The sequence below is a fragment of the Perca fluviatilis genome, chromosome 6, assembly GCF_010015445.1.
Source record: "Perca fluviatilis chromosome 6, GENO_Pfluv_1.0, whole genome shotgun sequence".
In the NCBI taxonomy this organism is placed as follows: Eukaryota; Metazoa; Chordata; class Actinopteri; order Perciformes; family Percidae; genus Perca; species Perca fluviatilis.
The window spans coordinates 2,963,589-2,980,063 of NC_053117.1; the positions used below are offsets into that span (position 1 = coordinate 2,963,589).

Below are 16,475 nucleotides of genomic sequence, written 5' to 3' on the forward strand. Positions count from 1 at the left end.
TACCACTCAAGGTGAGTTTTCATGCTCATTGTATCCTCTGTGAAAGTGAGACCTGCAACATAAAGCAGTCTCTGATATGTGTGTGAGTGGCCCTGTTGCTGACTTCTCTTTCATTTTGTCCTTTCTCCTTCCTCTACCCTTCTCTCTACGTGGCGGCTTTCCAAACAACGACTGTAGAATATCGTGAGTAACTCATTTGACTGCCCCCACTGTTCCTCCTTACTTTTTCTCACACTGTCAGTTAGGTAACATGTGTTGAGCCCTTTTCCTCGTGTGGCTTTGTGCTATACAGTCTGCGGTGTCCTTCACTGTCTGCTGGACTGGGTGTTTCAAGTTATACATTCAGTCAATAGTTAACCAAAGTCCAGGGAAGGTACCGTCTCACGGCAGTTTGTGATGGCATCACGAAAAGAAATCTATTAGATGGTGATAGCATCACGAACTGCCGTGAGACTGGGACCATGGGAATGAAATGAGTATCCTACATTCATGAGTTGCACAAATAAGTTATCAAGTTAAAGTACTGAAGTGTTGGTGTAGCTGCTCTGAAAAATTGCAGTTGCTTAAGTGAAGTGTCTTTCATATATTACACAGCAACACAATGATGACTTATTACACAAACTTAATGTCTGCCTAAAGCTGCTAGCTTTTGCAACCATCATGAAAAGCACATTGGTCAAAGCAAAGCATTGCTTCCAGCACAGCCACTTCATTGTGGTTCAGACACAGGTCGAGCTGATTAACAATATATATATCAGCATTATGGATGACGAGTCCATCAAAATAGATACAGACAGAATTGGATTAGCACAAAATATGTGTGAACAATACATAATTTAAAAGTTTGGATACGTGTAACCTTCAAATCGTCAGTGATGTCAAATAAATTAATATTGTCCTTAACAAGCTCTGCATGTTTATGTCTGCGACGATGAGCCAAAACTGGTTTCCAAAGAAAAAAAGAAGCACCACTCTGTATCACTTTCAATCTTGGACAGGTAGAAGTTGATTATGGTTTTGTAGATCAAAAAGAACAACAGAGTTTTCAGTCTCTCTGTACGTTAACAATCTAAGCTAACGTTAGCTCAGAGCAAATCTGACAGCAGGATCATCAGTCAGATATCTTAACGTTTGCAATGTGAGAAAATCTAACTGTGTAGAGCTAATCATTTTTATAATGCCAAATACAGTTAATCTTATATTAAATCTTACGGAATAAAGTATACCACTATGTGGTATCTTAAGATTTAGTTAATGTGAGCTAAATTGGTAACTTAAAGAAAGCTAGCTAAGCTTAGTTAGGAATTGCTCCAACTGATGGTGTGAAAAAGAAGAACCCTGGGAGGACATCAACATCAGCAGCATTGTGTTATCTGGTTTCTTACAAACAAGAAGAAGCTAAGTTTATAATTATTGGTACCACTTATCACGTTTAACACGATGTCGACCACCACATACAACTTTGAGTTGAGCTTGTTTTACAGGAAATACTGTCATTGTAATTGAAATTACATATTTACCCAAACTGTTTAGCTGTAGCACTAAGCTAGTTTATTGGTAGGTATAACTTGTGGCTATTGTAATTGATGTTACTGATTTACATGGCTCTGTATAGATGGAAGTATTTCAAAACTCTTAAACATATTGCAAGTTAACAGCATGCAAGCGTTCCCATATTGATCTGAGACATAATGGGCCCTATCTTGCACTCAGCGCAATTGCCTCTGTACACCGACGCATGTATCATTCCTATTTTGCACCCGATGCACAGCGGACTTTTCCCTCCACAGACGCACATCGGTAAATTAGTGAATGTATTTGCGCTCCCGGGGGCGGTTCAGCAAAAAGAGGAGGCGTGTTCCGGCGCAAACGTTATGTGGTCCTATTATGCAGTTTCAGAAAACAATTCCGCCACTGACCAGGAAAAACCTGGTCTAAAGTCAGTGGTGCAAGTCTAAAGTCAGTAGCGCGTTATAAAGATGCTATTTTAGGGACTAATGCTTGGCCGTAATGTAGTGTGTGCACAACGCGCATACACTTCTCTCAGCTACAGCAGTTCCCATTTTTGAAAACCATACATAATTACAAAGAAAAATATTACTGAAAATGAGCTTCATGTGTTTGGATAGATCAGGAGGCATTTTACAGTGCAGTCCTCAAAAAGTCGCAGCATTCTTTGTGGCTTGTTGTGTTTTACACATTTCCATGAATCATGGATGTGTTGATGACATAAATGAGGAAATATTAGAGGACTTAAGGAGACGAGATGTTGAACTACGGTGGGATTGGACACTCCGGCGGAATCTGGTCCCGGAGTAATGCGCGATGCGCTCCTGGTGGAGCGGGTGGACGGAGATGGAGTGGGGGGAGGAGGAAGGGGCACAGCAGGAGCAGGTGGTGCATTTGGAGGCCCACGCTCCATGGCTGCAGAATCCTCTCCAGACTTGAGGAGATACGCCCGAGAGGCCGCAGCAACATCGCCACCCGGCCAAGACGGGCATTTATTACTTTGCCGCATCCCGGACAGCTCCTGCTGGCGTGCGCCAGGCAAATCCGCCGTCATAATAGCAGTCTGCCATGGAACAAGCGCGCCTGATCTTAAAGGGAATGAGAGATGACGCTCTGATTGGTTATTTTCACGTTACGCCAAACCACACCTAGCTACTTCAGACCAACCCATTTTAGATTTGCGTCGGGCGCAAGAGTCATTTATCCCGCCGGTATCATAGCAACAGCACCCGAGATCCACCCACAAAGCTACTTGCGTTTGGCTTTTCATACTTGCGTTTCAGATCGTTAAAATAGGGCCCAATGTGATTTTGTTGGGAAATATGCTGGACCGCTTTATCTAACTATAAATCGAGGAATTTTGTGTGTGTGTGTGTGTGTGTGTGTGTGTATCTTTAAAGTGCAAAAGACGTCAAAAGCAGCATGCTGTTGTACGAGCCTCTGTACAGCAGCGGGGGCGGGGCAGTGTTGCCAACTTAGCGACAAATCTAACGATGTTCTGTAGAAGAGAGACTTCTGCGAGGTCTTTCTCTCTTGCGACTGCCACAGAGATGGGGGCGTCTTGTCGTGGGCCAGCGCCTTGCATGGGTGGTTGAATGGGTGAATGAGAGGCAAATTGTACAGCGCTTTGTCCAGTAAGGTAGATAGGTGCTATATAACTACAGTAAATGTACCATTTAGCCTAGCACTGTATGAGTGGTTCTCAAGGAACACTTCGAACGTGCACGCCACCCGACAACCCTGCAGCAGCAACACCAGGAACCAAGCGTTTAATAACTGCATTTTGTGTCACATGTTTGTGATAATTGACACAATTAAGCTGTGAAAAAAATTATAATATTGGGAACCAAGCAATCTTTCGTTCCGAACAGGCACGTGTTCCACACGGCACTGCTAACAAAGAGGAAAAGAAGAGTTTTAGCTTTTAGAGTTTCTGGTGATGGCAGATGGTGGAAGGAGCGACAGGCTGAAGGAGGAGGCACGTCCAACATGTTCATCTTGTTCAGGAAGAGGGAACAGAGAGTGACAGAGCTCATGAGGGAAAACAAATATAATAGCAGTGCAGCATAGTGACAGAGCTGTTGGATAATGACCACTGTACTGACTCAAGTGACTTCAGCCTATCGGTTGTCAGTCAAAACCCGGCTGCAGGACATGACTTCATTTCTGACATACGTTGTCACAGATGATTCTCATTATGTCTGACATCCTGTCAGAGCCATTATTGTCACACCCACGTTGACCAACTTACACACTGGCAGAATGACAAGTAATGGACACCAAAATATATCATAGTCAGATATCATTGTGAAATGAATGATATGAAATAATGATGGTCAAAAATGACAGTCACTCATCAGGATTTGCTTTGCTGATACTGGTGACTTAATAATATAGTTAACTCACATTGGATAGGCAGGATGAGTTTCCTGGTTACTCCTCAGTGTGTCTTCTTGTAGATCCCTTTCTTGCATGTTGATCTTAGTGTTAGAGTGTGTATGTGTGTGTGTGTGTCTGTGTGTGTGTGTGTGTGTGTGTGTGCGCGTGCGTGCGTGCGTGTGTGTTTGTTTACTACTTGAGAATATATCTACGGCTTCTGCCTCTGGTGGATACAATGTCTGAGTGCTGAAAACCCTAACCACTCAGAAAGCTAACCAAACCCCTCACTAACCCTTATGGACTTTAACCTCCTCACCTTTATTTTTTCCCCAGCCACCCTAACTGGAATTTTATATTTATGCCCGAACCCAACTAGACCCAAAGGGCTTAAATCTAATTTCTCTCAACTTTGTGGCATTTAAGTAAGGCCGACACTAACAATAAAAGGTGAAAAAAAGAAAATGTCTGAGCTAAATCAGACACGTTCTGTAAAGGTTATGTACCCTCTTGGGTCAGTTTGGGTTCCGACAAAAACTCTTTTGTGTTCGGTCAGGCGCCGCTAAAACGTAACATTTTATTTCTCCAAAAATTCACTTACCGCTTTGACGTCCTGGCAGGGCTTTCCGAGGCATTGCTGAGAGAAAGAGGCGGAAAAGAGAGCAGGACGCAGCCACCATGATGGAGAGGTACCGTGTCCTGGCTGTCCTGTTCTGTCCTTTGTGTTGTTACAGTTCCCCTATGACACAGCAAAAAAATACCCCTCTTAACATCAAAATTCTTTTTTTCTTAATGGACCACTTGGCTGATGTTTAACCTCATCTCTACATTTACTGTACGTTTTCCAATGGTGACAGGGTTTTTATTTACCTCCAATGCAGAGAGAAGCTTGTGTTGCTTGTAGGCTTTTAATTTGAAACATCGTTCAACATCTGACTATTGATAGAATTAGCACATTGCACATTATGGTAATTCCATGTTTTACCTGAACTTGATAAGAGACCAGCCTTTATTTTTCTGTGCTGCCTCAGCATTACTTGGTTAACAGCTAATTGAGAATGTATGTGGCCTATACAATACACACACCATTGTACTGTACCATGGCCATGGGAAATACTGCTTTCTGACTGCTGGCAGCTGGACTTGAGGAAGGTGAGTACAGTACAGAGAGATCAGGTTAAAGTGAAACTTTTTCCAGGTTGTGAACAATGTGACTCATTTTGAACTTCTATGTTTAATCCAACTAGTAAAAAAAATGAACACTACTAATAACAATCACCATTTTAGTTCTAATCATTGTAATCTGTCAACATATTCAGCAGAGCTGGAAGTCTGTCCATGCTATTGATGTGACTACTTAGACTTAACCATCTCATAATCTTCCTCTCTGGATAGATGGCTCAGTTGCTGGGTCACATGATGACAATTGAGCCATCTCCATGACAAGTGAGCGAACCCCATCTGCTGATGAAGATGTCGTTGAAATATAATTAAAAACATTTTGTTACCACAGAGAATGAAAGTAGTTTTTGTTTGACAGTCAAAGTGGCCAAAGTATGAGAGCAAGATGGAAACCAGTAGGGACCATTGTCCCAGCAGTATATAACAATAATTCAACATTATATCATTGATTCAATCGATGCAACCCAGTAAGTGACATAAAATGGATGGATGGATAGCCCAATTGAATTGTTAATTTAAGCTTTTGTATCAATCAACTCTAGCTACCTACAATAGCTCCCTAAAGCTAGCAGTGGTGACAGTGCTTCCTGTCGGTCTGATGATGCTGCCTGCAGCACAATCCACCGTTACTGCCATCCCACCTTTAGTGCATTGGTGTGTAACGCCTCCTGATAGCCAGCTATGGGTTACAGAAACATTTTATAACTAACACCACTGCCTACAGAGGCAAGAGAAAGACTTAATTGAAACTTGACTTCATTTAGGTCATCCATTAAAAGTAATTAAAATGATGTCATGTCTTCTGTCAATCCTATCACTGACAATATGCCTCACTAATCTAGATCCTCTCACTCCATTTATGCAACAGTTTGGTACACTAACTCTTGACACAAACACACACAAATGTAACACATTGTTTAATAAAAACGCATGTAACACATGCATTTATCTTTGCCTACATAACCTTATGATAGCCTGTTCCACTGCAGCGACATTTTGGTGAACAGTTACCATGCTTTTACACACTCCGGTCCTCAACTGCTGTTATAGGGCCACCAATCCGTGTGTGTGTGTGTGTGTGTGTGTGTGTGTGTGTGCGTGCCTGCATGTGCTTTTATTAGAAAGTTGCATCTCAGTTACTTTCACAAATTGAATTATGCATGTTTGAATAAGCAATAATTTTATTTTCCAAAGCATTTGGAAAGGTCCTAGCCACAATGAAAGGGTTTGGTGAGATAGTTGCACACACACAAGTATTGATGCGCAGACACTGACATGAATTTGACTGGGTAGTGTTGATGCGCAGGTGTTGGCTGTTGTCACTCAGTATGAAAATACAACACTGGCTGACTCATGGATCCCCCTCTCCTCTGAGTCATCCATCTATTTTAGGCTCTGCTTCAACCCTGGCATGCATCAAACTGCACTCTGGATATAAAATAGCTTTAGATTAGAAAAAATAAATGCAGGTGGGAGTGTGTGTGCTTTGCATTTCACTGTGACACAGATGAACCTTGCTGCTGTTTGGTTTGTGTTACACTAATATATCAGGTTGATATTAGGTTTCTATTATTGAGACGAAGGCCTTTAGTTTGACACTGATGCTCTTCGGTGTTATGTAATGGCACAAACAACAGTGACTGTGGGAAAAGCTAGCTATAACTGACTACAGGTGGGTCGTATTAAAAATAATGAGCTGTGGGGTCGTGGACCAGCCATGTCAGTTGTCACGGACCTCATCACTTTTTAACACAGCTGTTTAGACGAACCCCCGTGGCTTCACCTCTCATGACATGAGATGATGCACATCAACAAATACAGAGCGCAGATCTGTCTTGTTTCAGTCGCTTTATCTTGTATATGTGATTGTTAGAATCTCTTGAAGATAGCCAGAGACAGCTAGCCACTTGTGTCTGGTTAGCATGTAGTGTAGCTATTCATGTTGCAGTTGACAGGTCATGACTCAAGTCGGTTCATGTAGCCAGCTATCATCAATGTACGGTTTTGACGGCTCTCCTTCGAGCTCCTCACGGATGACTGAGCTTCTCACCCTATCTCTAACGGAGACGCCAGCCACCCTCCTGAGGAAACCCATTACCAGCCTTCCTGACCATAGGTGAGGGTAGGAACAAACATTGAATGGTAGATTGAGAGCTTTGCCTTCCGGCTCAGCTCACTTTTAGTCACAACAGTGTGATAAAGTGAGTGTAATACCGCCCCCGCTGCTCCGATTCTCTAGCCAATCTTTCACTCCATCGTCCCCTCACTTGCGAACAAGACCCCGAGGTACTTGAACTCCTTCACTTGGGGTAAGAACTCGTTCCCTACTCGGAGTAGGCACTCCATCGGTTTCCTGTTGATGCAGGTCTCAGATTTAGAGGTGCTGATCCTCATCCCAGCCACTTCACACTCGGCTATGAAGCGATCCAGTGAGTGCTGAAGGTCACAGACTAATGATGCCATCAGAACTACATCATCTGCAAAAAGCAGCTATGAGATCCCCAGCCAACCGAATCACCACTAAGCCTCAATACCCTGTCCATGAATATCACAAACAGGATTGGTGACAAAGGGAGCCCTGACGGAGGCCAACCCCACCTGGAATGAGTCTAACTTACTGCCAAGAACCCAGACACAGCTCTCGCTTTGGATATTCAGGGATAGATAGAACCTCCCTGTCTGGTAAACTCCATGCCCCCAGTTTGTAACGCAGACTTTCCATTACAAATTTGTAGACTCTAAGTCCAAGCTGCGATGACCCCTGATGACATCACTGGGCTGAAGGTCCTTCCAGCTGTTCCCACATGCTCATTAGTGCTGCCAATTATGAGTAAAGTGTCCTTTAATCAAGTCTCCTTTGTAGCATCGTCATTTTGCAATACTCCAGCTGATGCAGTGTGTACTTTCAGTAAGCTCTCGGTTTCATACTATAGTTCCACTTAACGAGGAAAAGATAACATGAGATAGAACTTTATTTTTTGTTGTGCAGCAGTTGCATTACAAAGGAAAGAGTGCACATATACATTATAAATGATGGTGCAAGTACAAAACTATTAATAAAAATATATGCATTATACGTATGGATATGTATGAGAAGTGGCAGATAGCTATTCAGGGCTAAGTCACCAAAATAAAAGTGAGTGTGAAGCCCTCTTGCACTGCACTGAACCATCAGAGTCAGACGAGCTGATGAATAATAAAAAGCTGTGTTTTAGACCGCACATTGTTCCACTTAGGGCTGTCTCCTGTTTCTCTTTTCTTAATCTCTCTCTGCCCCACTCTTTTTCTCCAGTGGTACGAATGAATCATGCAATGCCTACTAAAACCCAGGCATTGTTTGTAGTAAGGGACATTCCCCTGTGTGAAAGTAATGCCAGGCAGGCAGCAAATGAGCAGCGACAGAATGTAAAGATGGAGAAGGAAGAGACTCAACTAAAAGACAAGAATTCAGTCTGAGATTCCCAGTAATGATACAAACCTCTCTTCAATAGTTCTTTAAATGAGTCATAGACAGAATTCTTCTTTTGCAGGGCTTTTTCAAAAAGTTTGATATGACATGTCTGAGTAACTTCACTCATAATGTAAAGTACTACACTGGCCCCATGTATATATAGCTGTGTCCTCTTTGAACGCTAACATGTTAGCACACAGTATGTAGACATTGACAGTAAGACATTATTAAAAAACTGCACTTAGTTATCATTGGAATTGGTTATGAAGTTCTTAAAAATCAAACCCATATCAGAAAGACAAAGTTTTTCCACCTGCTGCCCAAAAAAACTGATTTTCAACCCGTTTCCCAAGTTAGGAGCCTGTTTTCCATCGAGGTAGCTGAAATGTGTGTCCTTACCTGTTTTAAGTAAAAGATGAACGTGGTATTATATATTTTCCTTCTATTACGTTCTGTAGAAAACATACAAAGTTAAATCCATGTAGACAAATATAACTCATTTTTTAAAACTTAAATTTTGGTTCACAATATACTAATTAAGCAAGTACTATATGTCATTTCCAGCTAACATTGTTTTAGGAAATAGAGTTGCAACTTTGAAAAACTTTTTAATTATGCAGCAGATTAAATATTTCTTTCAGCCAGATGATTAGGTATTGCAGAATAAATGTATGCTTTTAAATGTATAAGTGGCACAAACTGAGACTTTGAGGTACTCTTTAGCATAATGTATGCTAACACATTAGCATGTGCACAAGACGGATACCTACTGGAGGCTCAGATCTGATTTAGGTACCGATCTTCTTGTCACAGCTTTGGCTCGACTTTTGACTTATCTACCCATCTGTGTCTGTAGGTTGGACACATTCTGTCATTCTCTGGCTCTGTTCCTTTTTTTAATGTCTCTGTCTCCTTCTCTTCCCTAAAATGGTAGAAATTTCCGCACACACCTTAGGATTGTGGGCAGCCGCAGAATGAAGGTCCAGAGTAAGTCTTTCACAGGATCTGCAGCATGTACAGTATGTAAGCATGCTGATGTCAGTATGTTGTCATGCATTCATGCTCTACAGTCTGTAACATAACATGGGAATTGATTTTCATCAGAATTTGTTTGTGCTTTATGCATGGAGCAACAGTACTGTGCATGGTTATCGGAATATGGTGTTAGAGTGTGTTTATGAATCTGACATGCCATCAAAACCTTCCGTCTACTGTCAGCCTACTGAACTGCTGTGTGTCTGTTACTGGGACTGTGCACTCACTCACATTTTCCTCGCCTCAGGAAATTTTTTTGTCCTTTTTATCATATTATAATTGTGTACTGAAAACTTTGAAGGCCAATTGTATACAACAGTGATAAATTGAGTGCCGGCAAACTAAGCACTTTATACATTAGTTTGTTTGCTGTATCTCTGACACCTTTGATTTAAATCAAACTTCTGGAACAATCCTCGTCATTATATTTCACCATTTTTGAAACTTCACAAATCACGTTGTCTGACAGTCCCTTTCTATGCAACACAAAGATTTTGTCTTATTTGGGTAACGGGCAGAATATGTTAACAACCAAATGACTGGGTGAGGGAGGGAGTTAGGAAGCTTAGAAAATGATTCAGCAAGGAAATGTGTTAGTTTCCTTCAACTCTATAATGCCTGGCAAAACACAGTAAGCCTAACTAGTTATCTTCTAAGGGAACATTAATTAAGTCTAGCCCTTGAATGAGGCTTGGTGACATTAATGATCATGATTGAATTTTCAATGCATAAATGGCAAACAGCTGCTGGTTCCACATTGATAATTGTGAGAATGTGCCTTTCTTTGTCTTATGTGACATAGACATTTAATCAAATATATTTGGACTGTTGCTCAGACAAGATGTTGTGATGTCATGATGCACTGGCACACCCAGCAGTGACGTCACGATGCACTGGCACACCCAGCAGTGATGTCACGATGCATTGACACACCGAGCACCCAAAAATCTATTATTGAGTGACCACATGGTTGTAAACATAAAGCACCAAGGCCAGTTAGCTAACAGGGACTGTTCTTCACCCCCACTGGGTCAAAGCAGGTGGAACAGGCGAAACCCTTGGTTTCTGGACTTGATGAACCATTTGGAGAGAGAGTGTGTGTGTGTGTGTGTGTGTGTGTGTGTGTGTGTGTGTGTGTGTGTGTGTGTGTGTGTGTGTGTGTGTGTGTGTGTGTGTGTGTGTGAGAGAGAGAGAGAGTGACTTTTTTCCCCTCTAACTCCAACAGCCTTTGCCGAACGCCGGGCCAAGAGTTTCAGCCGCTCGTGGAGTGACCCTACCCCTGTCAAGCCTGACTCACTGCATGACTCCAGAGACAGTGAGTCAATGATCTCTCAATCACCTACACACTAACAACATCATACTTTACAATACAATATATTTAATACGATACTCTAGTGCACATGCAGGCTTTTAATACATATACACAAACCAGAGATGGGGACTCAAGTCTGAGACTCGGACTCGAGTCGCACTTAAGTCGCACAAACAGCTGACTTTAGACTTGACTTGCGACTCGACCCAAAAGACTTCAGACTTAACTCAGACTCAAGATTTGAGACATGTCACAACCTGTTTTCATGCAATTATTGCTTTTTTATTCATGTATTTCTATTTTCTTTTATTGGCGCATATACGTTGGGGAAATGTATGACGAGCTGCATTTCCCCTGCCCAGTGATGCCACGCGTTGTAACGCGTTACTCTAATCTGACCACTTTTTTCAGTAACGAGTAATCTAATGCGTTACTATTTCCAAACCAGTAATCAGATTAAAGTTACTTATCCAAGTCACTGTGCGTTACTATTTTTAGTAAAAGTAAAAATATATATTTTTGCTTTGTTCTTGCGTCTCGGGGAGTGAAGTCACGTATGCGACAAGTCAGTTTGTGTCAGCTAAAGACGGCAATATTAAGGTTTGTTGTACACTCTGTGCTGGTGGCGACAAAGTGCTATCTAGCTACAAAAACACTACGTCAAATTTGAAGAAACATTTGGAGTCGCAGCACTGCAGTCAAACTTACAGAGCAAGTCCCAGCAGGTGGTGCGGAGTGATGAAGAAGTTGGTCGGGCAGTAGGCCTATGTTGTAGCGGAAATGCTGCCCTTAAACACGGTTGACTGGTTCTCTTTCGTGCCATAATAAACCAGATCCTACTACTGGCAAACTACTGGTAAACCGGATGTCATATTTATGTTGAGGCTGTATGGGTGTTGTCGGCAGTTGCTGAATGTAACTAATAAAGTAACTTGTAATCTAACTTCGTTACTTTTAAAATCAAGTAATCTGTAAAGTAACTAAATTACTTTAATAATCAAGTAATTGTAAAGTAACTAAATTACTTTTAAAATCAAGTAATCTGTAAAGTAACTAAGTTACTTTCTCAAAGAAACTGTGGCAACACTGCCCCTGCCCTTTGCCATAATGTGCAACGTAACGCATGCGCTATTCCTTATGTGCGCACACTCGCCTTTTGTCATTAGTTTTGCTTTCAATAACTTGGTGGCAGTGGCAGTAAGCCAACAGCTACATGCAAGGTGTGTGGCACCAAGATAAATGATGCCGGATCATCAACGTCAGATTTCACCAGGCTTTTTGCCCACGGCTCTGTTCTGAATGTGAGAGATAGCCACGCCCCCTGATTTGCATATAAGAACTTGAAATAAATAGATAAATAAATGTGGCATTAGGAAAATAAAAGTCTCTTGAAATAAATAAATGTGGACTTATGAAATAAAAGTCTTTTTAAATAAATAAATGTGGACTTATGAAATAAAAGTACCATGAAATAATTACATTTATTTAATTATTTATGCATTTATTGCCTCATTTATTTATTTCATGATGTATTTCAAAGGCATATTTATTTATTTATTCATGTATTTATGTACTGTATGTATTTATTTATTTATGTATTTATTCATTTATTTAATTCTGAATAAAACTGCATTCCATAGACTCGAGCTCAAAGACTTGAGACTCAACTTTGACTTTCAAAAAATGACTTTTGAACATCTCTGACACAAACACATAAGCACATGCCTTTAGATGTACAGTACAGGCCAAAAGTTTGGACACACCTTCTCATTCAATGTGTTTCTTTATTTTCATGACTATTTACATTGTAGATTCTCACTGAAGGCATCAACACTATGAATGAACACATATGGAATTATATACTTAACAAAAAAGTGTGAAATAACTGAAAACATGTCTTATATTTTAGATTCTTCAAAGTAGCCACCCTTTGCACCCTTGGTGTTCTCTCAATGAGCTTCATGAGGTAGTCACCTGAAATGGTTTTACCTTCACAGGTGTGCTTTGTCAGGGTTAATTAGTGGAATTTTTTCCCTTATTAATAAAAAAGCAAAGGGTGGCTACTTTGAAGAATCTAAAATATAAGATATGTTTTCAGTTATTTCACACTTTTTTGTTAAGTACATAATTCCATATGTGTTCATTCATAGTTTTGATGCCTTCAGTGAGAATCTACAATGTAAATAGTCATGAAAATAAAAAGGAAACGCATTGAATGAGAAGGTGTGTCCAAACTTTTGGCCTGTACTGTATGCTACCTTTCCTCTTCATTTCTGAAAGATTAAAATTTACTTTACAATGTTTTCCTTGACAGACGCACACACTGTCGCTGTCTGTCTGGCTGGATGCATAAAGAGAGTGTTATTGTGTTGTTTTGTCTGGTCTGCTGTCTCATTTTAACTCCTCCATCAGTCCCTACCCTCTGTGCTGGAAAGATGAAATAACAGGTGCAACACTTTTAAATGGAGCACCCCCTCTCTAATCCTGTTTATATGTTATCCTTTCATCTCACCCTTTGTTCCTGTGTGTGTGTGTGTGTGTGTGTGTGTGTGTGTGTGTGTGTGTGTGTGTGTGTGTGTGTGTGTGTGTGTGTGTGTGTGTGTGTGTGTGTGTGTATGTGTGCCAGGTGGCGAGCTTCAAACCTCCTCAGGGACACTAGATGAAGGGCTGGACGAGGACGCCGACTGGGAGGAGGAGAGGGAGATGGAGAGAGTGGCCTGTGAAGGAGAGGACTTTATCCCACCTAAAATCATGGTGAGAATCTTGGCAATCAACTTACAATTTGACTTTGAAGTTAAACAAAATATATCCGTCATGCAGCCAGGGGTATTCACGTTTCTCTGCATGATTCCTGTTTTCCACAGCTGATATCCTCCAAGGTCCCAAAGGCTGAATATGTTCCTAATATCATTCGTAGGAACGACCCCTCCATCATCCCCATTCTTTATGTGAGTAACAACAGCTAAAACACCACCACTATAATTAGGTTTAAGGCATTTGTGCTGTATGCATTTAATAAGTCCTTTAGTGGTTGCAAAGATACAACATGCTATCCTTACGTCCTTACCATCAGCTAGGCCTCAATGTGGTGCAGAGAGAAGGTTGTCACCAACAGTCTGCCAGGTGTAGCTCTATATTGTCAGACTTGATTACACTTTCTTTAGCCTATACTGTAGTTTGTCAACTTCTGCTAGGATGTAGAGCTGAGGCTGTTGGAAATTTGATCCGTTAAAGGGGTATTCTATCATGCACTGTGTTGGACAAATGGATAGTTTGATCTGTTGGTTCCGCTATATGAAGTCAGGTTATCACCAACATTATTGGGATTCATCATCTGGGGCCATGGATGTATGTACAATATTTCAACAGCATTATAGTATCTGCTACAGTCACATTATATTAAAGAGTATGTCAGGGATGTGCAATAGCAGGCTTGGTCCCAAAAAGCAGATTGGAGACAAGGAGGCAGCAGGAAGATTTTAAAGGTTTAATACATTTAAACAGCTTACAAACGAAAGGTGTTCTGAAGCAGGCAGGTAAAAAACTGCCAACAGAGATCCAAACAAAAATCAATACACTGAAAACCCTGAAAACTGGAAAGAGCAAACACCCATAAGAAATATACTGCACAAGGAGCGCCACAGGGAATGATGCAGGGAGTAACGGCGATCTGACATCAGACAAACAAAGCACAGAGACTAAAAACATGCCCTGTTGCCGCCGGAAAATCAGCCAGATTTCACTCATTTAGGCCGGATATCCGTTGCCTTGGGCTTTCTTTGTGTTGGCATTCTAAACTCCGGTGGATTTCCAAGGACTATGGTTAAAAGCTCCTCAGATCAATGCAGGGTAAATCCAGACAGCTAGCTAGACTATCTGTCCAATCTGAGTTTTCTGTTGCACGACTTAAACTACTTTTGCATGTTATAAAAAAACATAGACTATTGGATTTTCGAAATATGATCAATTTGAAAATGGCCTGTTTGATATACAAGGTTCTACACTCCCTCGCTCCTCCACCATTGACGGACTTTATCAAATCTAAAGAAAATTTGCAGAGGACCACTCGAGCCTCTACTAGAGGAGACTTGATAATACCCCACAGGCGTACCACCTTCGGTCAGACGGTTTTGTCTGTCCGAGGTGGGAACCTGTGGAATAGTCTTCCTCTAACATTGAGAGAATGCCCTACATATAGCTCGTTTAAAGCTCAGTTGAAAAAATGGCTATGGGCAAACCAAAGTTGCACACATTAGTGGGTATGTTGTATCTTTTTCAGAATTTTTTTTATTTTGTAATGTGTATATGGATATTTGAAGTTGAATGAATTTTTAAGTCTTATGTGAATACTGTATTCCATATAATTTTGTTAATTTATTGATAAACGATGTACTTACTGTAGATGTAAATTTTATTATGCAATGTTTTGTGACCTGTGTGATCTTAGCCCGTGGGACTATGGATGGAAATTAGCCCTTGGCTACAATCCGGCATGTTTACATGCATGTATTCCATGTTTGTTCATTAACATGCACCGTCCCAATCAAAATAATAAATAAATGGAATGTACACGTTCCACCAAAGCCAGTTCCTTCCGAGCCTATTTTGCAGCGGCACCGCAGCTTTTCTCCGGTGCTTAGCACCTCCCACCGCTAGTCTGGCAAAGCGAGACTACGAGGGTCTTAACAAGGGACAGGTGACATGAGGGCTGATCAACAGGTGAGACACATCAGGGCAGAGCAGACAATCACAGAGGCGGGAAAACACACAAGGCAAGAAGTAAAACAAGACACGACACAGGAGAAACAGACACTACAAAATAAAACATGAAACTAAATTACAGTTAAAAAATATATATATCATTAGAGAGCAGTAGTTTGCAACCTTTCTAGCCACGCTAAACATGGCAATGTTAGTCTCGTGGACGGTCAGTTGATTGGGCCATCACTTTTGGTCCAGATGGGAATGTCTTAGCAATGATTAAATAGATTGCCATCAAATTTGATACAGACATTCATGGTCCCCATGGTCCCAGGCTTCTGACTGTGGTGATCCTATACACTGTAAAAAATAATGGACGTAGCATCAGTGATCATTGGTTTGTGTGTGTGCCATTCTGAAGCCAGGAGTTTGCATTTTGGTCGTCACTATTTTGGTATTATGGAACCAGTACAGACAAGAGGGAGGAGCTGGGGATGATGTAGCTTAACCAGTGTCTCAATGGTTTCAATGGATAAGCATTGCTAAGCCCCGGTCCTGACTGACAGGTCCTATAGCATCCCCTGCTTCATCCTCTATTTTAAAATAAATGGGACCATCATCTACTAAATGAACATCATGCTCTATAGAAGAAGACTTTAAACTAGTGATTGAGACCTTGGAACTAATTATGAAAATGTTTACTGAGGTAATAAATCAAGAGAGAAATAGCCTCATTTCCTCATAGACTTCTATAGAAACAGACTTCTTTTTGGATCCAGAGGAGTCGCCCCATGCTGGTAGTTAGAGAGAATGCAGCTTTAAGGAGCTTCAGCTTTGGCTTCACTTTTCTGCTGCCTTGCCTTACTAAATGGATTGGCACAAATTTTTGTTCAGGCAGTCATGATTCCT

The 16,475-nt window shown here is 41.2% G+C and overlaps 1 protein-coding gene across 4 annotated transcripts in view; it reads left to right on the forward strand.

Annotated features, from left to right (window-relative positions):
* The window catches only part of nsmfb (NMDA receptor synaptonuclear signaling and neuronal migration factor b), a 55,010-nt gene that overhangs the window by 25,560 nt on the left and 12,975 nt on the right, over window positions 1–16,475 (forward strand). The window contains exons 5-10 of one of the 4 annotated variants that reach the window (XM_039804429.1): window positions 178–183; window positions 4,506–4,574; window positions 9,453–9,505; window positions 10,779–10,868; window positions 13,492–13,619; window positions 13,730–13,813. In XM_039804429.1, coding sequence (XP_039660363.1) covers window positions 178–183; window positions 4,506–4,574; window positions 9,453–9,505; window positions 10,779–10,868; window positions 13,492–13,619; window positions 13,730–13,813 — 430 coding nt within the window. Of the gene's footprint in view, window positions 12–177; window positions 184–4,505; window positions 4,575–9,452; window positions 9,506–10,778; window positions 10,869–13,491; window positions 13,620–13,729; window positions 13,814–16,475 lie in introns of all 4 variants that reach the window. The other 3 variants (XM_039804432.1, XM_039804430.1, XM_039804431.1) reach the window with 3 other exon arrangements.